This window comes from Theropithecus gelada, chromosome 7a (genome assembly GCF_003255815.1).
Source record: "Theropithecus gelada isolate Dixy chromosome 7a, Tgel_1.0, whole genome shotgun sequence".
Classification (NCBI taxonomy): domain Eukaryota; kingdom Metazoa; phylum Chordata; class Mammalia; order Primates; family Cercopithecidae; genus Theropithecus; species Theropithecus gelada.
The window spans coordinates 17865663-17890598 of record NC_037674.1 but is presented as its reverse complement, the minus strand read 5'-3'; the positions used below and the strand labels follow the sequence as shown (position 1 = coordinate 17890598).

Below are 24936 nucleotides of genomic sequence, written 5' to 3'. Positions count from 1 at the left end.
CATGGCTCACTACACCCTTAAACTCCTGAGCCCCAGCAATCCTCTTCCCGCCTCACCCTTCTTAGTAGCTGGGACTACAGGTGCGTGCCACCATGCCCAGCTAATTAAGAAATTTTTTTTTATCAAGAGGAGGTCTTGCTGTGTTGCCCAGAATGGTCTTGAACTCCTGGCCTCAAGTGATTCTCCTGCCTCGGCCTCCCAAAGTACTAGGATTATAAGTGTGCTCCCACTGCATCCAGGCCATATTTTCCCTATAAGCTTTGTTTTTCTTTAAGACAGAGTTTTGCTCTTGGTGCCCAGGCTGGAGTGCAGTGGCACGATCTCAGCTCACTGCAACCTCCACCTCCCAGGTTCAAGCGATTCTCCTGCCTCAGCCTCCCGAGTAGCTGGGATTACAGGTACCTGCCACTATGTCTGGCTAATTTTTTGTATTTTTAGTAGAGAGGGGGTTTCGCTGTGTTGGCCAGGCTGGTCTTGAACGCCTGACCTCAGGTAAACCACTCACCTCGGCCTCCCAAAGTGTTGGGATTATAAGCATGAGCCACCGTGCCTGGCCTCCTATAAGCTTTTTCATTTTACTGTTTATTATGAAAAATTTTAAACCAGAAAAGTAGAAAAAATATTGAACCCCTGTAAACCTATCACTCAGATTTAAAAATCTGTTAATATTTTGCCATATTTGCTTTTATTCTTGATGTTTTAAATTTTATTTTATTTTTATTTTTTGAGATGGAGTCTTGCTCTTTTGACCAGGCTGGAGTGCAGTGGTACGGTCTCAGTTCGCTACAACCTCTGCCTCCTGGGTTCAAGAGATTCTTGTGCCTCAGCCTCCCAAGTAGCTGGGATTACAGGTGTGTGACCTGACACCCAGCTGATTTTTATATTTTTAGTAGAGATGGGGTTTCACAATGTTGGCCAGTCTGGTCTCAAACATGTGACCTCAAGTGATCCACCAGTCTTGGCCTCCCAAAGTCCTGGGATTACAGGTGTGAGCCACCGCGCCTAGCCTATTCTTGACATTTAACCCCTAAATATTTTAATATCTCTAATAAAAAGAACATTTTCCCATGCCAATCCCAATATCATAATTACAGTGAACAGTAATTCTTTTCTATTATCTAATACTCAATTCTTATTAAAATTTCTCCAGATTGTCTCTTTAAAACACTGTTTTTAAATCCAGTTTCTAATCAAAGGCCACAGATTGCAGTTGATTTGTATATCTCTTGAAGTCTCTTTTATCTAGAACGGTTACCTTTTTCCCTCCCCTCCCCTTGCTACCCCCTCCACATGACTTGTTGAAAGGACCTGGTCAGTTATCTAGATTTGTCCCTGATTGATTTCTGGTGATATCATTTCACTTGTTACTACAAACTGGAAGTTAGAGCAGACCACTTGATATGATGCAGGTGAAACACTTTTGGGATGATAGCTAGGCCATGCTGTGTACTTTAGTTTTCCCACTATTAGTGGTGCTGAGATTGATAAGTGAGGTCAGATGGTGAATCTGAGTTCTCCATTGTTAAATTACGTGTCTCTGTTTGAAACCAGCTGTAAACCCTTTTGTACCTTTTACATTTTGAAACCACTAGCATTACCTCTGTTCAAAATAGAAATGATTACTTTTAAAACAAAGCTCACTGCAAGAAATTGCTTTTTTTTTTTTTTTAAACTGAATCCATGTTAACTATTTCATTTTTTAATGAAAACAGAGATGGGGTTTTGCTGTGTTGCCCAGGCTAGTCTCAAATTCTTAGGCTCACACAGTCCTTCTGCCTTAGTCTCCCTTGTAGGTGGGATTACAGGAATGTGCCATAATGCCCTGCTGTTTTTAATTTTAAAAACAGTAATGTATATTGCTTAAATTTTTGGAAAGTACAGAAGGATTTCCTTTTTACAAAAGAGGAATTTGAAGTTTGGAGAGATTAAGATTTACTCAAGGTAGTAGTCCTGTGAAGTATTTTTGTCTAATTCCAAGGTCCATACTTTTCACCCTACTTTATAAGCTAGTATATAAATGTAAAATATTACTATTCTAGTAGTTATGTTACTCGTATCTTCTTTGTATCTTTTTAGACAGGTAATCAGTGTCTAATAGTTTTGGAGTACCAGTAAACCAGGTTAGGTCTGTGTAGTGTGGTAGTCTATAATTAGCCATTCTGAAAGTTCAAAAATATGTGAAAATCATATCTCTTGATTTCTGGAGTTTCAAAAAAGTAACATACCTGGAACCGTCCTGGCAGTCTTCATTCTTAGACCTAAAGTCAAAAAAAAAAAAAAAAAAAAAAAATTGCAAGTTAAAAATACGAGTGTGGTTTTTTTTAAGTTTGGTTTAAGTTTGGTTTTTTTTTTCCCCCCATTTTTTAATGAAAACAGAGATGGGGTCTTGCTATGTTGCCCAGGCTCGTCTCAAATTCTTAGGCTCAAACAGTCCTTCTGCCTTAGTCTTCCTTGTAGGTAGGACGACAGGAACATGCCATAATGCCCTGCTGTTTTTAATTTTTAAAAATACTAGTGTATGTTGCTTAAATTTTTGGAAAGTACAGGATTTTCAGTGAAAAGTAAATCCATCCCTGACCCTCATGGCTCTCAGTTCTTTTGCCAGAGGCCGTGTCTGTTAGCAATTTCCTGGGAATCCCTCTAGAGATATTCTACATGAGTGCATATCATAAGGATAAATTCTGACATCTATATATATAAGCACCTTAGCAGTATAACCTAAAATAATACTGTTGAATGTTATACTCCAGTTCTTACTGTTTATTTCTGTTACAAACATCTTTGTTAATTTGTATTAATTTATACAGCAAATACTGAATACCTAGTCCATACCCAGATGATGTGCCAGGTAATGGGAATAAAACAATGAACAAGAAGGCATTCTTGCTCGCCCTCATGGAGCTTGCAGTCTGTTGGCAGAGGCAATCATTAAGTGAATAATTATGCTAATAATATAGCATAGATTTAGTGAATAAAATACTTTTGTGTAAAATGCTTCCTGTGGATTCACTAATTTATTTCATTACATAGGCATGACTGAATAGATTTGCTAATTTATTCCTCACAATAACCCTGTGGCTTTGATACTAATATCATAATTCTTTTATAAATGTGGGAGACTAAAGCACAGAAAGATTAAATTACTCACGACCACAGCTAGTGAGTAATAGAGCTGGGTTTTATTTATTTTTTTGAGACAGAGTCTCACTCTTGTTTCCCAGGCTGGAGTGCAATGGCACAATCTCTGCTCACTGCAACCTCTGCCTCCCAGGTTCAAGCAATTCTCCTGCCTCAGTCTCCCGAATAGCTGGGATTACAGGCACCCGCCACCATGCCCAGCTAATTTTTTGTATTTTTAGTAGAGATGGGATTTCACTATGTTGGCCAGGCTGGTCTCGAATATCTGACCTGGTGATCCACCCACCTCAGCCTCCCAAAGTGCTGGGATTACAGGCATGATCCACTGTGCCTGGCCAAAAAAATTAGTGTTTTAATTGGCAATAAAATATATATATATTTATTGTGTACAACATGGTGCCTCGACATATGTATATAACAAGTCCTCACTTAACATCAATAGGATCTTGGAAACTGTGACTCTAAGCAAAACAGCATGTAACAAAACTAATTTTGCCACAGGCTAATTGATACAAAAAAGAATTAAGTTCCTATGGCATATTTCTGATCACAAAAACATCACCAAACTTCTAAACAAAGACCCCAGACACTTCTAATATTAAACATTGAAATAAATGTGAGCTATACGTAGATGTAAAAAAGAGTAGTAGCCTGGGCATGGTGGCTTATACCTGTAATCCTACCACTTTGGGAGGCCAAGGTGGGAGGACACTTGAAGCTGGGAGTTTGAGATCAGCCTTGGCTACAAAGCAAGACCCTGTCTCTACAAAAAATTTAAAAAGTTGACTAAGTGTGGTAGCGTATACCTGTAATCCCAGCTACTTGGGAGGCTGAGGTGGAAGGATCACTTGAGCCCAGGAGTCTGAAGCTGCAGTGAGCTATGATCATGCCCCTGCACTCCACCCCAGGTGACAGAGCAAACCCCTGTCTCTAGGGGGAGAAAAAAAAGAGCTGGGCGCAGTGGCTCACGACTGTAGTCCCAGCACTTTCGGAGGCCAAGGCAGGCGGATCACGAGGTCAAGAGATCTAGACCATCCTGGTCAACACAGTGAAACCCTATATCTACTAAAAAATACAAAAGTTAGCTGGGTGTGGTGGTACATGCCTGTAGTCCTAGCTACTTGGGAAGCTGAGGCAGGAGAATCAATTGAACCCGGGAGGCGGAGGTTGCAGTGAGCTGAGATCACGCCACCACACTCCAGCCTGGCAACAGAATGAGACTCCATCTCCAAAAAAAAAAAGAAAGAGTAATAAAAACAGGATATTTGCCTGATTTCTGGTGAATCAGTGGGTGACCACAGTCACACTGGTGGTGGGCTAAGTCAAGGAATAAATGTTTCCAAAGCAAAAATTTTAAGGAGCACTGCCTACTACCATGTGGTTAAAAATCAACAAATATGACAGATGGGTGCTTTCATACCACATTGTTTATTGTCGTGCATACTTCACACATTTTTATTTTACAATAATTTGTATTTATCCACTCTTTTATTTTCTAACCTCTTTATTCCAGTTCAGTGTTCAGGTGGTCAGAGCAGCTAAGTTTACAAGGTAGAAACCGACCCTGCACAGGACGCCATTCCATCACAGGGTGCACTCAGACACACACACACACTCACCGAGACTGTGACTATTTAGACACCCGGTTCACCTATCAGGCACATCTTTGGGGTGTGGGAGGAAACTAGAGACCTGGAAGAATCCCATGAAGGAATAGGGAGAACATACAAGCTCTACATAGACAGTGGCCTCAGCTGGAAATAATTTACTTTTTCTCATTAATGTTATAACAGCATGGTATTGAATGAAACAACATTTTTTGAGGACCTGCTGTACCTTGTGGAATAGCTAGATGAAACTAACATATGTATTACTTACAAGTTTTTGTGGTGAGAACACATAAATCTTGCATCGCTTTCTAATGTCCCAGAAGATGTTCATGTAGGTGAAAAATCGGTTTATAATTATCTGAGCCTCAAACCAAATTTGTTTAACATAAACACACAGTATTTTTTTTTTTTTTTTTCCTGAGGTAAGGTCTCACTCTGACCCCCCAGGCTGGAGTGCAGTGGCATGGTCTTGGCTCACTGCAACCTCTGCCTCCTGGGTTCAAGTGTTTCTTGTGTCTCAGCCACCTGAATAGCTGGGATTACAGGCATGGACCCCCAAACCCAGCTAATTTTTTTTTTTTGTAGATACAGGGTTTTGCCATGTTGGCCAGACTGGTCTTGAACTCCTGGACTCTAATGATCCGCCTGCCTCCGCCTCCCAGATGCTGGGATTGCAGGCATGAGCTACTGCACCTGTCAACACAGAGTATTTTTTTGCATGAAGCATAGTTATCATGTAAATCAAGGGATTGTGCTTTCTCTAGTTCAGAAAGATTATTGAGTTGGTCACTATTTTGGGAAATTATATTGCAGACAGCAATGCTGTTTGTGTTTGTTTGTTTTGAGACAGAGTCTTACTCTGTCACCCAGGCTGGAGTGTGGTGGCATGATCTCGGCTCACTGCAACCTCTGCCTCCCGAGTTCAATCAATTCTCATGCCTAAGCTTCCTGAGTATGTGGGACTATGGGCATGCATCACCACACCTGGCTAATTTTTATGTTTAGTAGAGATGGGATTTCACTATGTTGGCCAGGCTGGTCTTGAACTCCCACCCTAAGGTGGTTTGCCTGCCTCAGCCTCCCCAAGTACTGGGATTACAGGCATAAGCCACCATGTCCAGCCTATTCATGGTATTTTTTTTTTTTTATCAACAGTATCACATACCTGTCTATATTCGTCTGATTTTGTAGTAGTCACATTTACAGTTTTATCCTTCTGATATAGTCATGTCTGAGCATTTATATGTTGATATACATGTTATTTTATAACTCACTTTCCTTTAATTTTTCATTTTTATAATAGCACATTATATTGATATTTGAAGTTTTACATGTGTAAGTAAGTTACAGTAGCTCTGCATTTTATTTCAGGAAGGATAAGAAGGTTACTACAAAATATTTACAATAAAAAGGGGGTACAAAATATCTTTAAAGAAAACATTGTGACAATTGGGGAAGCTGGCTGATCAGAACACCAGGGATTGTTATAATAATCCTTCTGTTTTTATGTATGAATGAAAATTTCCACAATGATATGTTTTAGGAAAAAAAGAGTTGGGTCTGATGTGATTGAGAATTGCTGCTCTACAGTGTGCCTCAGAAATAGCCACAATTGGGATAAGTGTTATAAAGAAGGGACAGGGTTTCAGAAGAGCAGTGCACAGTGAGGGGTATGACCTAGTCTGGGAGATGAGGGATTGCTTTCCTAGGCAACTGACATTTGGACTGAGATTTGAAGGATGAGTAATTAACTAGATGAAAAGGAGTAAGAGCTTTCCAAGGAGAGGGACCAGCACATGAAAAAGCCCAAAGGTGGGAGGAGTGTGGTAGGTGGGAAGAACTGAAAATGCCATTTTGTCTGATCACAGAGACCTACAAGAAAGTAGCAAAAACCTATGTAATACACATTAGCAAGGGTTCTTTCAAGTGGGCCTTGTAAGACATTTTAAATATTTTTATTTATGTCTTATATAATTAGATGCCTTTGAAGGGCTTTTAATAGTGAGGAACAAAGGCATTAAACATAAGCATGCATGAGAATGGTTTTTTCAGTGTATGGTTGAGCAAACCATATGTGTGTGTGTTTAGATGGAGGCACCATAAAATTGAAGTAGGCTGGAATGCCAAGCCACCTCATGAACAGCTGCCATTCAAGAGTCACCCAGGTCCCAGCAGACTTTGTCACTAAACCTAGGGCCTCCTACTCCATTGCATGATTGAGGATATGTCTTCTTTGATAAGTCTGACCTGCTTGCGTATTGCTTGGAGCCATTCAAACAGGCTGGTGGGTCACAAAAGTGCAAACATGGGAGTCCTGTTCTGGTCATAGGCTGAGTAAGCTCCTCCTGGCCAATGCCCCCACAGATAACAATTATTACATCTGTACATAAATACATAAAACCGGCAAAATCTACTGGAGCGTTACAAAAAACCAGGCAGATTCTAGAGGGGAGTTAACAGAAGAATGGGACTACTTGGAGTAATTTCCCATTTTCATGGCTTCTAACATTACGGCAGGCCCTGATCTATGTCATGTAGGGTGCTTAAAATTCCAATAGTAAACTTTAGTCTTTGTGGCCTGAAGAACCAGAAGATAAAGCTCAAGCAACTATAGCTGTTGGGAAGTGAGAGGAGAATCCTGGAAAGCAGAGAGAGAGAAGAAGCATCAGACTCTGTGAATAAACTCTGCCCAGATCTCGGCAGACCGCTGAATTATGCATATGTGGAGCAGACTCCAAAGAAGCCCAGCTAAGGATGAAATAACTGAAGATTTCATTGCTGCCTAGGAGACAGATTTGTAGTTTGAGTTAACCAAGTTAGATACTACGAAAACAAAACTAAAAAAAACAAAAGTCAATACACTTCAGAGGAATATAAAGGACTCCAGAGTTGCTGCAACATAACATTCAAAATATCCAGGATATATTCCAAAACTACTCACATACAAAGAAACAGGGAAATGTAACCTATTCTCAAGCTAAATGAGACTCTAGACAGTAACCTTAAAATGCTCAAATGCTGGGATTAGCAGGAAATGATTTTAAACTTTTATAACTGTGCATTAGTAAAGGAAATAATGATATAAAGGAAAACGTACTCATAAAGAATGTGTGTGAAACTAAGATAACTAAATAGACATTCTAGAACTGAAAAATATGATACCTAAAATAAAAATGTAAACTGGATGAGGCTTAATGGAAGAATGGAGATGACAGAGGAAAGCATCCTTGAAATTAAAGTTGAAGAACGAGTGAGAGGGAAAAAGAAATACATCCTCAGTGACCTGGGATCAATATTTTAAAAACCCAGCACATTTAATTGAAATCTGGAAGGGAGAAGAAAAACAATGAGAAAGAAAAAAATGTTTAAAAATTTAATGGCTGAAAATTTCCCAAATTTGGTGAAGGACATACATTGGTTGATTCAGTAAGCTCAGCAAACCCCAAGAAAGATAAAAATAAAACCACAGAAACCTCAAGAATTTTAATACGAAGAAAAGTGTGAGTGAGTGCCTTATAGTTAAACTATTGGCAGACAAAAGGAAAAATCTAGAAAACAGCAAAGAAAACAACATATTAGATACAAAGAGACAATTCCGTTTACCACTGATGAATCATCAGAAATAGTGGAGGCCAGAAGCGAATAGAGAATCCTTAAAGTGCTGAAGGAAAAAACATGTCAGCCCAGAATTTCAGATTCAGCAGAATAGCCTTCAAGAAAGAATATGGGGCTGGGTGCAGTGGCTCATGCCTGTAATCCCAACACTTTTGGGAGGTTGATGTGGGTGGATGACCCAAGGTCAGGAATTTGAGACCAGCCTGGCCAACATGGTGAAACCCCATCTCTACTAAAAATACAAAAAAGCCAGGCATGATTAGTGGCACCTGTAATCCCAGGTACTTGGGATACTGAAGCAGGAGAATCGCTTGAACCCAGGAGGCGGAGGTTGCAGTGAGCTGAGATGATACCACTGCACTCCAGCCTGGGTGACAGAGCAAGACTCTGTCTCAAAAAAAAAAAAAAAAAGAGAAATAATATGAAATAAAAATATTGTAAGATAATTCATTGCTAGTAGATCTGCACTATAAGAAATGCTAAAAGAAGTTCTTCAGGCTGTAGGGAAATGATACCAGATGGAAAGTTGAATCTTCAGAAAGCAATGAAGGTTAGAACTTGTAAATATCTGGATAGATGTTTTGAAACTTTCTTTTTCATTTCTTAAAAAAATGACTATAGCACAAAAAAGTGTCATCTTGGGGGTTCATTACATATGGTAGATATAAAACATATCCCATAAAGCATGGGATGATGGGTGAGGGTAAATGGGCCTATATGGTTGCAAGGTTTTTACATATTACCTGTAGTGGTACTTTTTTTTTTTTTTTTTTTGAAACAGTTTCATTCTTGTCATTCAGGCTGGAGTGCAGTGGCGCCATCTCTGCTCACTGCAATCTCTGCCTCCTGGGTTCAAGCGATTCTCCTGCCTTAGCCTCTTGAGTAGCTGGGAGTACAGGCGCCGCCTCCATGCGCAGCTAATTTTTGTATTTTCGGTAGAGACGGGTTTCACCTTGTTGGTCAGGCTGGTCTCGAACTCCTGACCTCAGGCGATCCACCCATCTTGGCCTCCCAAAGTGCTAGGATTACAGGCATGAGCCACCGTGCCCGGCCAGTGGTACTTTTTAACACAGTAAAGAGTATAATGGTAAAGATACATGTTGGAATTCCTACAGCAACCACTGGGGGGAAAATATAATCATGCAAAGAAGTGTTGCTAAAAAAAAAAACTAGTGGAAAAATTAAAGTGAATAATCCAAAGGAGACAGAAACAGGTATAACTTAACAAAAATAGAGGAGCTAAAAATAATAAAATGGTAGATCTAATTCAACTGTATTAATAACTTCATTGGCTTTAATGGAATACACACTGATTTAATGCATAAAGACAAAATGGCTAAAAGCAAATGCATGGAAAAAGATCAGACAAAGTAGCATAAGAAGCCTAGAGTGGTTATATTTATATCAGATAAAACAGACTTCAATATAAAAAGTATCACCAGAGTTAAAGGGATCATTTCATAACAATAAAAGGTCAGTTCATGAGAAAGATGTAACAGTTATAACTATGCTTGTGCCTGATATCAGAGCTTCAAAATACATGAAGCAAAAATGGATACAACTAAAGGAATAGACAATTCACTATCATAGAGATTTGAACATTCTTCTCTCAATGATAACAACAAAAATTAGTATACATTTTGGGAGGCTGACGTGGGAGGATTGCTTGAGCCCAGGAGTTCAAGACTAGCCTGGCCAACATAAAGAGACCCAGTCTGTTCAAAATAAAACCATTAGCCCAGTGTGGTGGCATGTGCCCATGGCCCCAGCTACTTGGGAGGCTGATGTAGGAAAGATTGCTTGAACCTGGAAGGTTGAGGCTGCAGTGAGCCATGTTTGTGTCGTGGCACTCCAGCCTGGGTGACAGAGTGGGACCGTGTCTTTATTTATTTTTATTTATTTATTTATTTATTTATTGAGACGGAGTTTTGCTCTTTTGCCAAGGCTGGAATGAAGTGGAGCAATCTCGGCTCACTGCAACCTTTACCCGCCAGGTTCAAGCGATTCTCTTGCCTCAGCTCCCCAAGTAACTGGGATTATAGCCTCCTGCCACTACACCAGACTAATTTTTGTATTTTTAGTAGAGATAGGGTTTTGCCATGTTGGCCACGCTGGTCTCAAACTCCTGACCCCTTGTGATCTGCCCACCTCAGCCTCCCAAAGTACTAGGATTACAGGCGTGAGCCACTGTGCCTGGCCGAGACCATGTCTTCAAAAACAAACAAACAAAAAAAACCAGTATAAATGATTTCCATACAAGAGCTACAGAATATACTTTGTTTCCCCCACTGTATATATAAACCAGATGCTGGGCTGTAATTCTCAGTATATTTGAAAGGATTAAACTAATATAGTATATGTTCTTTGAGTGTAATAAGATTATTATGATTATTGTTAATTAATTTTTTTTTTTGAGACAGCGTTTCGATCTTGTAGCCCAGGCTGGAGTACAATGGTGCAGTCTCAGCTCACTGCAACCTCTGCCTCCTGGGTTCAAGTGATTCTTCTGCCTCAGCCTCCCAAGTAATTGGGATTACAGGTGCCTGCCACCACGCCCAGCTAATTTTTTAGTTTTAGTAGAGATGGGGTTTCACCGTATTGGCCAGGCTGGTCTCAAACTCCTGACCTCCGGTGATCCACTCACCTCAGTCTCCCGAAGTGCTGGGATTACAGGCGTGAGTCATAGTTCCCAGCCTCTTAATAAGATTAAATTAGAAACCAAGATATGTAAAAGGCTACAAGTATTTGGAAATTCAATGAATCTTCTAAATAATCTGTGAGTCAAAGAAGACATCACAAGGGAAATTAGAAAGTACTTTGAATTGAATGATATTGAAAATATGACATCAAAATTTGTGGAATAACTGTCATGGCCAAGGGGAGCCAGAGGAGAAATGATGACTAAATGTCATGTGGTATCCTCTATGACATGCCGGAAGAGAAAAAAGGTAGGAGGTAAAGAATGAGGATATCTGGGCTGGGCAACAGTGGCTCACGCCTGTAATCCCAGCACTTTCAGAGGCCAAGGCAGGCAGATTGCCTGAGGTCAGGAGTTCCAGACCAGCCTGGCCAACATGGTGAAACCCTGTCTCTACTAAAAACACAAAAATTAGCTGGGCATGGTGGCAGGCACCTGTAAGGCTACTCGGGAGGCTGAGGCAGGAGAATTGCTTGAACCCAGGAGGCGGAGGTTGCGGTAAGCTGAGATCATGCCACTTCACTCCTGCCTGGGAGTCAGAGCAAGAGTGTGTTTCAAAAAAAAAAAAAAAAGGGACTTCTGAATAAAATATGGCTTCCATAATAACAGTGTATCAGGCTGGTGAGGTGGCTCACACCTGTAATCCCAGCACTTTGGGAGGCCAAGGCGGGCAGATCACAAGGTCAGGAGTTTGAGACCAGCCTGGCCAATATGGTAAAACTCCGTCTCTACTAAAATTACAAAAATTAGCCGGGCGTGGTGGCGGGTGCCTATAGTCCCAGCTACTCAGGAGGCTGAGGCAGGAGAATTGCTTGAACTCAGGAGGCAGAGGTTGCAGTGAGCTGAGATCCCGCCATTGCGTTCTAGCCTGGGCAACAAAGTGAGACTCTGTCTCAAAAAAATAAATAAATAAAATAAATAACAGTGTATCAATATTGGTTTGTTAATTGTGACAAATGTAACATTCTGATGTAAGATTTTTGTTTCTTTTTTGTGACATAGTTTCAGGTGGAGGTTACAGAGGTTGCAGTGAGCCAACATGGCACCACTGCATTCCAGTCTGGTCAACAGAGCTGAGGCTGTCTCAAAAATAAATAAATAAATAAATAACAGTGTATCAATATTGGTTTGTTAATTGTGACAAATGTAACATACTAATGTAAGATTTTTTTTTTTTTTAGACTGAGTTTCACTCTTGTTGCCCAGGCTGGAGTGCAATGGTGAGATCTCAGCTCACTGCAACCTCTGCCTCCCAGGTTCAAGTGACTCTCCTGCCTCAGCCTCTCGAGTAGCTGGGATTACACCATGTTGGTCATGCTGGTCTTGCAACTTCCGACCTCAGGTGATCCACCTGACTCGGCCTCCCAAAGTGTTGGGATTACAGGTGTGAGCCACCACACCTGGCTAACTTGGATAATTTTTAATTTTTTTGTGGATACATGAATTTTGCTGTGTTGACTAGGCTGGTCTTGAATTCCTGGCTTCAAGCCATCCTCCCAAAGTGCTGGGATTACAGACATGAGCCACTGACGTGGCCAAATGAAAGATGTTAATGTGGGAAACTAGACATGGGGTATATGGAAACTGTACTATCTTTCTTTACCACTTTTATATCAATGTAAAACTATTCTAAAGTAAAACATTTATTAAAAAGTACTAAAAAATGTGGGATGCCACTAAAGCAGTGCTTACAGAGAAGTTTATGGGTTTAAACATATTTATTGGAAAAGAAAAAAGGCCTAAAGACAGTGACCTCAAGTTCTACCTTAAGAAGCTAGTAAATGAAGAACAAAATAAACCTAAAGTATATAAGAGGAAAGGTAATAAAGACAACAGTCGAAATTAAGGAAATAGAAAAAGACAATAGACAAAATGACAAAGTTGGTTCTTTGAAAAGATTAATAATATTAACAAACCCATAGATAGACTGATAAAGAAAAATACAGTTGACCCTTGAACAACTCAAGGGTTGGGGCACCGATATCATATGAAGTCAATAATCCATTTATAGCCTTTGACTCCCCCAAAACTTAACTACTAATTGTTTCCTGTTGACCAGCAGCCTTACTGATAACATAAGAGTTAATTAGCACATATTTTGCATGTTATATATGTTGTATACTGTAGCCTTACAATAAAGTAAGCTAGAGAAAAGAAAATATTAAGGAAATCTTAAGGAAGAGAAAGTATACAGTTGACCCTTGAACCGCACAGGTTTGTGGTTCGCAGGTCCACTTATACATAGATTTTTCTCTGCCTCTGCCACCCCTGAGACAGCAAGACCAACCCCTCCCCTGCTTCCTCCTCAGTGTACTCAATGTGAGGACTGAGGATGAAGATCTTTATGATGATCCACTTCCACTTTATGAACAGTACAGAATTTTCTTTTGTACATATACAAAATGGATAAAGATTATTAAATGTACTGTTAACAATGAGATGAGGCTGGGTGCAGTGGCTCACTCCTGTAATCCCAGCACTTTGGAAGCCAAGGCAGGTGGATCACGAGGTCAGGAGTTCTTGATCAGCCTGGCCAGCATGGTGAAACCCCATCTCTACTAAAAATTAAAAAATTAGCCAGGCGTGGTGGCAGGAGCCTGCAATCCCAGCTACTTGGGAGGCTGGAGAATCGCTTGAACCCGGGAAGTGGAGGTTGCGGTGAGCCAAGATCACGCCATTGCACTCCAGCCTGGATCACAAGAGTGAGGCTCTGTCTCAAACACAAACAATAAGATGAATGGAGAACAACAAAACTCTTTGAGAAGAATAGTGATCATTCATCTAGGCTCATTCATTAGCTTGCAGTGCTTATGATTCATGTCACAGAATTTTAAATTATGGTGTGACCCTTTGGGGGAAAAAAGTATATATAAATGATACTGTTAAATACAAGAATACAAACTTTCAACTATTAAGTAAATGCAACAAGCTATCTGGTTACACTTTTAAAACAGTCTTTGTGCTGGGTGTGGTGGCTCACACCTGTAATCCTAGTACTTTAGGAGGCTGAGCTGGACAGATCACCTGAGGGAGGTCAGGAGTTCGAGACCAGCCTGGCCAATATGGTGAAACCCAATCTCTACTAAAAAACCACAAAAAAATTAGCTGGGCGTGGTGGTGTATGCCTGTAATGCCAGCTACTCGCAAGACTGAGGCAGGAGAATCGCTTGAACCCAGGTGGCAGAGGTTGTGGTGAGCCAAGATCGCACCACTGCACTCCAGCCTGGGTGACAGAGCGAGACTCCATCTTCTAAAAACAAAAAACAAAAAAAACCCAAAACAGTCCGTCTTTGTACATGCTGTCTTGGGCTTATAACTTACTTTGTTAGATGATAACTTTTGCTAGTAGTTTTATTCCCTTGTTAGGGTCTGTGTTATCCCAGCTTCTTTCTGGGTTATTTTCTCCTCTAGGGCAGAATGCTTGCCAAGTTCCAGAATTAAGTAAGGAATTGGAAACTGACACTAGTTATAATTCTGAGTTAAAAGAATCAGGCTGTGATCTACCCTCTCCATTTCCTTGCCTGGGGTTGAGTGCCTTTGTGACTAAGTATGAGAGTCTAAAAGAAAAGAACTAGACATGGTATGGTTTTGCCTAGGGAGGATGGTAATTTTATTGACAATATTAATTAGAATGTTGAGAAAAAATACCTTTGATAGGGTTTTTAGGTTATTACAGTTAGAATATCACAGCTCTTTCTCAGTTATTTAGAGAAGAATTGAAAAATTTCATGAAGGTTATATTTAATTGACATAGGGGAAAATGTAAGGTGGCTAAAGTGAGGATGACAGTGGGTTTGAATTCCTTCCTTACTTGTAGTTTGTCACTTCTCAGTCACCTTGGTTGAGATCACAGAGTTGGATGGTTTGTATTTCCGTGGCTTCTAGTCTTTGTCAAGGCCTTTAAAAAGAGCAATGGTTCCCATCTAGAAGGCTGGGCTAATTACAGTATTTCAGAAAGCTTAATGGAATTTATATGTTTACCCAATTTAAGAATATACAAACTAAAGTTACTTTGCCTGGAATCATGTCACCTCAGGGTTTAAATACTAAGTCTTTCTTATTGATTGAATACTTTGCTGGCAGTTACATTTTGATTTTTTTTTTTTTTTTTGAGACGGAGTCTCACTGTGTCTCCCAGGCTGGAGTGCAGTGGCGTGATCTTGGCTCACTGCAAGCTCCGCCTCCCGGGTTCACGCCATTCTCCTGCCTCAGCCTCCCAAGTAGCTGGGACTACAGGCGCCCGCCACCGTGCCCGGCTAATTTTTTGTATTTTTAGTAGAGATGGGGTTTCACCGTGTTAGCCAGGATAGTCTCGATCTCCTGACCTCGTGATCCACCCGCCTCGGCCTCCCAAAGTGCTGGGATTACAGGCTTGAGCCACCGCGCCCGGCCTGATTTTTTTAAGAAAATGAAAATGAGTATTCTTAACATATGCAGATTAGAAACGAGCTTGTGAAAGGAAAAATAACTAAAAAGAGGGAGACTTTGGTTAAAAGGTTGATATAGAGTATTTCTATTATGCTGTATGGCTTTATTTCTTTATCCATTTACTAGGGGTTGATGTTGTTGGCTTTGTCAAATAAAAGCACAGTTTGTATTTTGGTGCTTGGTTTTCAACCAAGTAAATATGTGAAACCTCCACGGTAACTGCTATAATTTCCTTTTTTTTTTTTTTTTTTTGAGACAGAGTCTGGCTCTGTCACCCAGGCTGGAGTGCAGTGGCCGCATCTCAGCTCACTGCAAGCTCCGCCTCCCGGGTTCCCGCCATTCTCCTGCCTCAGCCTCCCGAGTAGCTGGGACTACAGGCGCCCGTCACCTCGCCCGGCTAGTTTTTTGTATTTTTAGTAGAGACGGGGTTTCACCGTGTTAGCCAGGATGGTCTCGATCTCCTGACCTCGTGATCCGCCCGTCTCGGCCTCCCAAAGTGCTGGGATTACAGGCTTGAGCCACCGCGCCCGGCAACTGCTATAATTTCTACCAGAGAGTCACACTGTTTCACTGACTTTATTGCTTCTAAGTTTCTTGTTCCTGTTTTGCTTTAGTGGTTGATAACTGGAAGCACAACTTAAAACATTTCTGGATGTGTCTTCACCAATTTCTCCAACCCTTAGAATAGTGTGCTTAGTGCTCAATAAATGTTTGTTGAAGTAACAAAATAACACATGTAAGTAGTAATTAAAGTTGAAGTAAATGTTACATTATAAAGCAGTTAGAAGTAGTATGCTATAGCACTTAACATTTCTGTCTGAGATTTAAGAGATTGTTAGTAATATGGAAAGTATAATACTGTACCTATCCACAAAGGTGTATTTCTTTGTTTTGGTAGCTAATTGACATTCAACTTTCTTAAATGTCCATATTTTTACTCCATAATCTTACTTTAGCATTTTGAATTTTATTTTTTATTTTTATTTTTTGAGACAGAGTTTCGCTGTGTCACTTAGGCAGGAGTGCAGGGGCGTCATCTCGGCTCACTACAACCTCCGCCTCCTGGGTTCAAGCAATTCTTCTGCCTCAGCCTCCGGAGTAGCTGGGATTACAGGCACATGCCACCACACCCAGCTAATTTTTGTATTTTTAATAGAGATGGGGTTTCACCACGTTGGCCAGGCTGGTCTTGAACTCCTGACCTCAAGTTATCCACCCACCTCAGCCTCCCAAAGTGCTGGGATTATAGGCATGAGCCACCATGCCCGGCCTGAACTTTATTATTGAATAAAATTATTTAGGAATTCAGTAATATTATGAAGTAGGTTACGTGGCAAGAAAACTGCTGAGTAATCAGAGGAGTGGAGAACCTTAGGCCTCTTTCCTTCTGCCATATTATCTAGGAGTTACAGATTAAACTGTGGTAGTTTGTAACCTCATTATGTCACAATTTTAAAATCTCCTAAGGAATGTACCTCAGGTGAGGAAGCAGATGTGTCTATTAGGGCCTGATGTTATTCTGTAGAGGAAGGAGCAATGCTGCTTGGGGAGTAGATTTAAAATTTCATATAGAGCATCTTTAGCAGGGACTCGAGGAAAGTGTGCTAGTGCTAGAGGTTTATGAAAGAGTCAACCATTGTTGAGTCTTAATCTAAACCCCTGGTGTTTTCTTTTTTCTTGCTTTTTTTTTGTTTTGTTTTGTTTTTGTTTTTGTTTTTTAGAGAGCCTCACTCTTGCCCAGGGTGAAGTACAGTGGCACAATCATAGCTCATTATAACCTCAAACTCCTAGGGTCAAGGAATCCTCCTTGCTGTGCCTCCCAAGTAGCTGGGATTACAGGCAAGAGCCACAGTACCCAGCTAATTCTTTCATTTTTTGTGGAGACACTATGTTGCCCAGACTGGTGTTGAACTCCTGTCCTCAAGTGATCCTACGACCTCAGCCTCCCAAAGTGCTGGCATAACAGGTGTGAGCCACTGTGCCTGGCCTCAAACCCCAGTATTTACTCAGCTCGGTTACTTAATTCACATGTTAGTTCCATTTGGAATAATCAACAAATACTTTTGAATTGCTTATGGTATATCATATACTGTTCTAAGTGCTAGACAGAACTATACTAGTGAACAAACTATACAAAGTCCTTTTTCTCATGGAATTTAAATTTTAATTGGCAGAGACAGAGAATAACACATACTATGTCAGGTAGTAAAAAACGTATGTTCCAGATATTGCTTGTTCATAAACTATTCCAAAATTTACTGGCTTAAAACAACTATTGTATTGTGTCNAAATGTTCTATTTTTTCCCATTGGCTCATGAATAAAACCAGTTTTTATCTTCAAATTAATATCCTAACAAGCTTCACACATTGTACTTCGCTAATATGAATTTTTTTTTTTTTTTGAGACGGAGTCTTGCTCTGTCACCCAGGCTGGGGTGCAGTGGCCGGATCTCAGCTCACTGCAAGCTCTGCCTCCCGGGTTTACGCCATTCTCCTGCCTCAGCCTCCCGAGTAGCTGGGACTACAGGCACCCGCCACCTCGCCCGGCTAGTTTTTTGTATTTTTTAGTAGAGATGGGGTTTCACCGTGTTAGCCAGGATGGTCTCGATCTCCTGACCTCGTGATCCACCCGTCTCGGCCTCCCAAAGTGCTGGGATTACAGGCTTGAGCCACCGCGCCCGGCCTCAGTTCTTTTTTTTACCTGGCCTTTCCCTGTGGCTTTGGCTTCTCACAGCACGGTGGCTGGCTTTCAAGGAGGAGCATAACAAGTGGGCAGAGGCAGAAGGTACAGATTTCTGAAAGCCCAGCCTCATAAGTTATACAGCATCACTTCTGCCACATTTTATTGATCATAATAGTTCACAGGGAGGGGAAACAGACTCCATCCACCTTTTAATGGATGGGGGCAAGATCACATTGCAAAAGAGCACATGGGGTAGCAGATATTGTTGAGGCCTTCTATGGAAACATGATCTCCCATAATGCTATAAAAATATTGAGCAGGTTAATAGGGGAATAGAGAAACTGGAACTATGTGGAGAGGTGGGGTGTCAGAAAGTGCAACGTTACGTAGAATGTCAGGCAGGGCCTCTCCCATAGGCAATATTTTAGATACCTGATGAAAAGCAATGAGCCATGGGAACCATAAGGACTTTTTAAGGAAGAATATTCCAGGCAGAGAACAGGAAATGTGGAGGTGCTAAGGTGGGAGGATCTGTGATGTGGTCAAAGAATAGCAACAAGGGCAATGCGAGTGCACTAGAATGATAGAGGAAGAACGGTAGGGCGTGTGAATGATTCAGAGAAGAAGAGAGAAACAGATTTTGTAGCCAAAGCAAAGACTAGGTATTTTTTCTTCTTCTTTTTTTTTTTTTTTTTTTGCAAAGACTAGGTTTTCTGTGAGTGAGATGGACGCCGTTGGAAAATTCTGAGCAGAGGAATTACATGCAGGTTGAGTTCCTTTATCCGACATGCTTGGGACCAAAAGTATTGTGGATTTCAGATTTTTTCGGATCTTGGAATATTTGCATACTTACTGAACATATACTGGCTGAACATCCCAAATCGGAACATTCCAAATCTAAAATGCTCCAATGGGCATTTCCTTTGAGCATCTTATTGACACCCAAAAAGTTTCTGGTTTTGGATCATTTCAGATTTCAGATTTTTAGATTTGGAATGTTCAACCTGTATATGTTCTAACTTAAACTTTTTTTTTTTTTTTTTTTCTCCTCAGACGGAGTCTTGCTCTGTCGCCCAGGCTGGAGTGTAGTGGTGCAATCTCGGCTCACTGTAACCTCCGCTGCCGGGTTCAAGCAATTCTGCCTTAGCCTCCTGAGTAGCTGGTATTACAGGCGCCTGCCACCACGCCCAGCTAATTTATGTATTTTTAGTAGAGACGGGGTTTCACAGTGTTGGCCAGGCTGGTCTCTAACTCCTGACCTCGTGATCTGCCCGCTTCGGCCTCCCAAAGTGCTGGGATTACAGGTGTGAGCCACTGCACCCGGCTGTTCTGAATTAAACTTTAAAATAATGTTCTTCTGAGAATCTTTGGCTACTCTCAAAACACGGTTTTGAGAATCAGCTGTGAGAGGACAAGAGCAGAAGGAAGGAGTCATTTCAGTAGTAGGGTAATGCCATGTGGGATGATGGGTGTGCTGGGTGGTGAGAAGTGGTCGGAATTTGGCTATATATCAAAGTAGGACTGACAGTTTCCTAATGAGGGTAGATATGGGGTAAAAAAGAAGGATCAAGGATGGCTCCCAAAATGTTTACCCTATGCACCTGGAAACGGGAAGACTAGGGGAGGAGTAAGGTGGAGGTGAGGAAGACAAGACTTGTAATTTTGGCTATGTGAAGATGAATGCAAGAAAGTATCTGAGGAGAAAAGGTTACTAAATGTTACTTCCTCATTGCAGGTGTGACGTTGAGTGCTTCAGATCTGGTCACTATGGTACGAGAACGAAAATGCATATTGTGCCACATTGTGTACAGCTCAAAAAAGGTAATAATGCAAGAGGCTTTATGACTATTTTTTAAAGAGACATATGTTATTAATAGATGGGAAAAGCTTGACAATGTCTTATTTATGCTTCTTTCCTAAACCATAGTCTCCATTCCACTGGTTTCTTTCTCGTTACTGCCTCCTAAAGCCAGTGCCTGTGTTATTAAACTTCTGTCCATCCAGAATTTGAGGGTATTCAAAACTAGATGACCTAGGGAAATTTATTAGTAACCAGTTATAGGGAAGATACCTTAAAATTCCAAGGTTATTTGAAGTTATACTGCTTTCTGCAAAATTTTAAAATCATGTACTTGTTGATTAGCTAAGGATATAGCATTTGTTATATGTACCTACATTCTGTTTATGCCTATGCTTGTGGAAAGTGCAGCACAGCAGAAATAGTGTTAACAATATCCTAGATGTCCACAAGGTGGGGATGTTGCTCAAAGAAAAGCTTTTTTTTTTTTTTTGAAATGGAATCTTACTGTGTTGCCCAGGCTGTAGTGCAGTGGCACAATCTCAGCTCACTGCAACCTCTGCCTCCCAGGTTCAAGTGATTCTCCTGCCTCAGCCTCTCAAGTAACTGGGATTGTGCTGCCAGGCATGACTGACTTGTATTTTTAGTAGAGACGGAGTTTCACCATGTTGCCCAGGCTGGTCTTGAACTCCTGACCGCAGGTCACTCACCTGCCTCGGGCCTCCCAAAGTGCTAGGATTACAGGCATGAGCCACTGTGCCCGGCCAAAACATCTTTTTAGGACCTAGAATTGACTGCAATTTGTGTCACTTTTTGCCTTTGCCTGCCTTTATCATTTGCTTTCAGAGTAGTGCTGCTAGTTTAAATACTGAGGAATTTATTCTCTTTGCTTTTAAGATGCTTTTGATTGTCACTGGAAATTCAGAGAACTGGGAGGATCATGGGCTAGGTTACCAGGGAAGTGTGAGTGGAAGTGGTAAACTTTGAAAAGCGACTAGAGTAATGATGGTTTAAGAGAAATGAGGAAGATATATTTTAGGTAGGAGAACAACATGTACAGAGACAAATGGAATGGAGTATGACAGTTCTAGGAGTTGGCAAGAAGGCTCATCTGATTAAAACAGTTTTGCCTTGGGAATAGCAGGACTATAATTTGTAATTTAAGTGAAGACAGTTGATAAACAGTTTTGGATGCCAGATTGAAGGGTTGATTATGATCCACCAAGTAGACTTGGGTGGATTCTATTTTTTTTTCTGTCTAGATTTCTGTTGGTGATGGAAAAATCAGTGAGATTTAAAAATCATGTAATATCAAGCCTGTAATCCCAGCACTTTGGGAGGCCGAGACAGGCGGATCACGAGGTCAGGAGATCGAGACCATCCTGGCTAACACGGTGAAACCCCGTCTCTACTAAAAATACAAAAAACTAGCCGGGCAAGGTGGCGGGGGGGGCGCCTGTAGTCCCGGCTACTCGGGAGGCTGAGGCAGGAGAAGGGCGTAAACCCAGGAGGCGGAGCTTGCAGTGAGCTGAGATCCGGCCACTGCACTCCAGCCTGGGCGACAGAGTGAGACTCCGTCTCAAAAAAAAAAAAAAAAAAAATCACGTAATATACCTGCTACTATTTACAAAAATAAAAGAATGCTCTTCTAGTTTTAAAAATTTGATGAAGGTTGACACAAATTGTAAATAAGTTGGAATTCCTTATGACTACTTTCAGATTGGACAGAGGTAGGGAGAAGATGTGAGATAGATAGGCTGCTGCTCAGAGACGTGATATCAGAGTTTCATGGAATAGCAGTCCTATCTTGGGATACTATGATTTTGTGATTTTGCCATTTTAAATCTTTTTGGCTCTTCTACTCTGGTTTCAAACATACTTTTATCTCTTCATACTTTTCCATGATCATAATGAAGTTAAATGAAGGGCTGGAATTGTCTACTCCTGCCCTAGGAAAAGCTGATTGTAGTTTTTATTTATTTTCTTTTTTTTTAAAAAAGGAAAAGCTGGTTGTAGTTTTATTTTTTTTTTTGCCCCCCCCAGCCCCGCTTTGTTTTTTTAAAGCAAGGGAATGGCCTGCTTTAAGTGAGCAGTATGATTTAAGAAAATAACAAAATGGGTTAGTTGGAAGGGATAACTGATACTTACTTTTAGATAGGACTATGAACAATTGGTGTTGAAGCTGAGCTTTTCTCCAATTTTCCAGACTAGTGTAACTCTGGTTTCTCCAAATACACTCTGGAGGAGAAAAGGTTCTAAGTGACTTGAGTATGGGGAAAAACTGTGTAAGATATCCCTGAGTATCCTGAGGCCCATTGACAGATAAAAGACTGAGAAGCCCTGGAGTTAAATATATGTATATCATAGAGATGGAGTCTCACTATGTTGCCCAGCTGGTCTTGAATTCCTGGCCTCAAGTGTGAGCCAGTACACCGGGTCATATTTTTTGTATTATTCAATGTTTTCCACATGTGTTTAACCATGAGTTTCCCCCTCCCCTCCAACCAACCCAGCCTTTAAAAATATAATAACTGATTAATATACAAGGCCTAAATAGAAGCCTAATACATGAGAAGGAATGCATTTGGGCTATTACCTTAATCCTGTGCCTGTGGATCTTTTTTCTTATTATTTTTGTTGTTGTTGTTGTTAAGTTTTGTTTTGAGACAGGGTCTTACCCACTGCTGGAGTGCAGTGGAGCCATCTTAGCTCACTGCAACCTCTGTGTCCCAGGCCCAGGTGATGCTCCCATCTCAGCCTCCTGAGTAGCTTGGACTGCAGGCGTGTGCCACCACATTCAGCTATTTTTTAATTAAAAATTTTTTGTAGGGAGGGATGAGGTCTTACTAGACTGCCCACACTGATCTTCAACTCGTAGGCTCAAGTGATCCTTCTACCTCAACCTCCCGAGTACTGGGCTTCCAGGTGTGAGCCACCATGTCTGGCTGAATGTTTTCTAATGATTTTTGAAAGCTTGGTTGTCTCACTGTTAACATTCATTCCTTGGAGCAGGATGGGAGAAGATTTGCATGTAAATTTAGGACAAGATTAGTGAAGTGTTTTTAAAAAATCAAAAGTCACATTAAAACTATTAGTGGATGATAACATTTTTATAGTAAGAAGAATCAGTTTTTATATCAGACAAACCCATTTCAATGAATGCTGTTTTGTCAGGAATGGTTTTCTTGTAAGGAACAGAACTCACTTAAATTTAGCTCAAGTAAAGGGGGTTAGGCATGTTGATAAGCATCTAAATCAAGGAAGAATTGAATAACAGGAAGCATAAAGACTTCATATATATATATATATATATATTTTTTTTTTTTTTTTGAGACGGCGTTTTTGCTCTTGTTGCCCAGGCTGGAGTGCAATGGCGTGACCTTGGCTCACTGCAACCTCCACCTCCTGGGTTCAAGTGATTCTCCTGCTTCAGCCTCCTGAGTAGCTGGGATTACAGGCATGTGCCACCACATCCAGCTAATTTTGTATTTTTAGTAGAGACGGGGTTTCACCATGTTGGTCAGGCTGGTCGAGAACTGCTGACCTCAGGTGATCCACTCACCTTGGTCTCCGAAAGTGTTGGGGTTACAGGCATGAGCCACCGTGCCCTGCCGAAGTTGTGTATATTAATGGATTTTTTTCATTCTATTCTGTCACTAACTTGTCTTAGTTTTCAAGTCTGCAAGTGTTAATTTTAGTTACTGGCCAATCAGTTGTGGCTAGAAGAGGTAATGTGTAAAGCTACTCTCTCCTTATGAAGCATTTGTAGAGATAGGAAAGAAACAATGCTCATCTTCAGTAAAATTGCCATTTAAAAGAAGTGTTTTGGCCGGGCACGGTGGCTCACGCCTATAATCCCAGAACTTTGGAAGGCCGAGGCGGGCAGATTACCTGAGGTCAGGAGTTCAAGACCAGCCTGGCCAACATGGTGAAACCCCATCTCTACTTAAAATACAAAAAATTAGCTGGGCGTAGTGACGCATGCCTGTAATCCAGGCTACTCAGGAGGCTGAGGCAGGAGAATCTCTTGAAACCTGGGAGGCAGAGGTTGCGGTGAGCCGAGATCGAGCCACTACTCTCCAACGTGGGTGACAGAGCGAGACAAATGACCTGTATATAATGAAAAAATGTCAATGCACCCAATGCTTACAATGTGACATGGTGTCTGAAGCATTAGCTTTGGTGTCAGATCTGCCTGGGTTTGAATCCCACTTTGATCACTTGATTATTTGTGACTCTGAGAGGGCAAGACTGAATATTTTGTTTGTTTGTTTGTTTTTTGAGACGGAGTCTCACTCTTGTTGCCCAGGCTGGAGTGCAGTGGCATGATCTCGGCTCACTCCAACCTCCGCCTTCCCGGGTTCAAGCGATTCTCCTGCCTCAGCCTTCCAAGTAGCTGGGATTACAGGCGCCCACCACCATGCCCAGCTAGTGTTGTGTTTTTTGGGTTTTTTTTGTATTTTTAGTAGAGACGGGGTTTCACCATGTTGGTTAGGCTGGTCTCAAACTCCTGACCTCATGATCCGCCTGCCTTAGCCTCCCAAAGTGCTGGGATTACAGGCATGAGCCACTGTGCCTGGCCAAAACTGAATATTTTCACACTTAACCTTTAATGCCTAGCGCTGTTCTTGGCATATAATAAGAACTTGATGAATATTTGGTGAATGAATGAGTTAACTTCTCTGCATTCTTCAGCATGAAATTAATCATACTCCTTCGGCAGTATTTTGCAGTTCAAGTGAGAAATTGTTTGAGGGACTTCACACAGGATGCAGTAAATAGCAATAACACAACAAGTGTAGTAGCCCTTTATTATTATATATGTGAATACCCATTCTCTAATTATGGCATTCTGGCTGTATATACTGTAGAGTGACAAAGGGATAGACATTTATAGCTTTTTGAGTTTTGTGCATGTGTATGTACACATGTGTGCGTGTTTTTTTCTTTTTCTTTTTTTTTTTT

At 41.0% G+C, this 24936-nt stretch overlaps 1 protein-coding gene across 3 annotated transcripts in view; it reads left to right on the top strand.

Moving 5' to 3' along the window:
- Positions 1 to 24936, top strand: part of ZNF106 (zinc finger protein 106) — an 81666-nt gene that overhangs the window by 3732 nt on the left and 52998 nt on the right. For all 3 annotated transcript variants that reach the window (XM_025389683.1, XM_025389682.1, XM_025389684.1), the window contains exon 2: positions 19909 to 19994. In XM_025389683.1, coding sequence (XP_025245468.1) covers positions 19941 to 19994 — 54 coding nt within the window. In that variant the 5' untranslated portion in view covers positions 19909 to 19940. The remainder of the gene's footprint in view (positions 1 to 19908; positions 19995 to 24936) is intronic.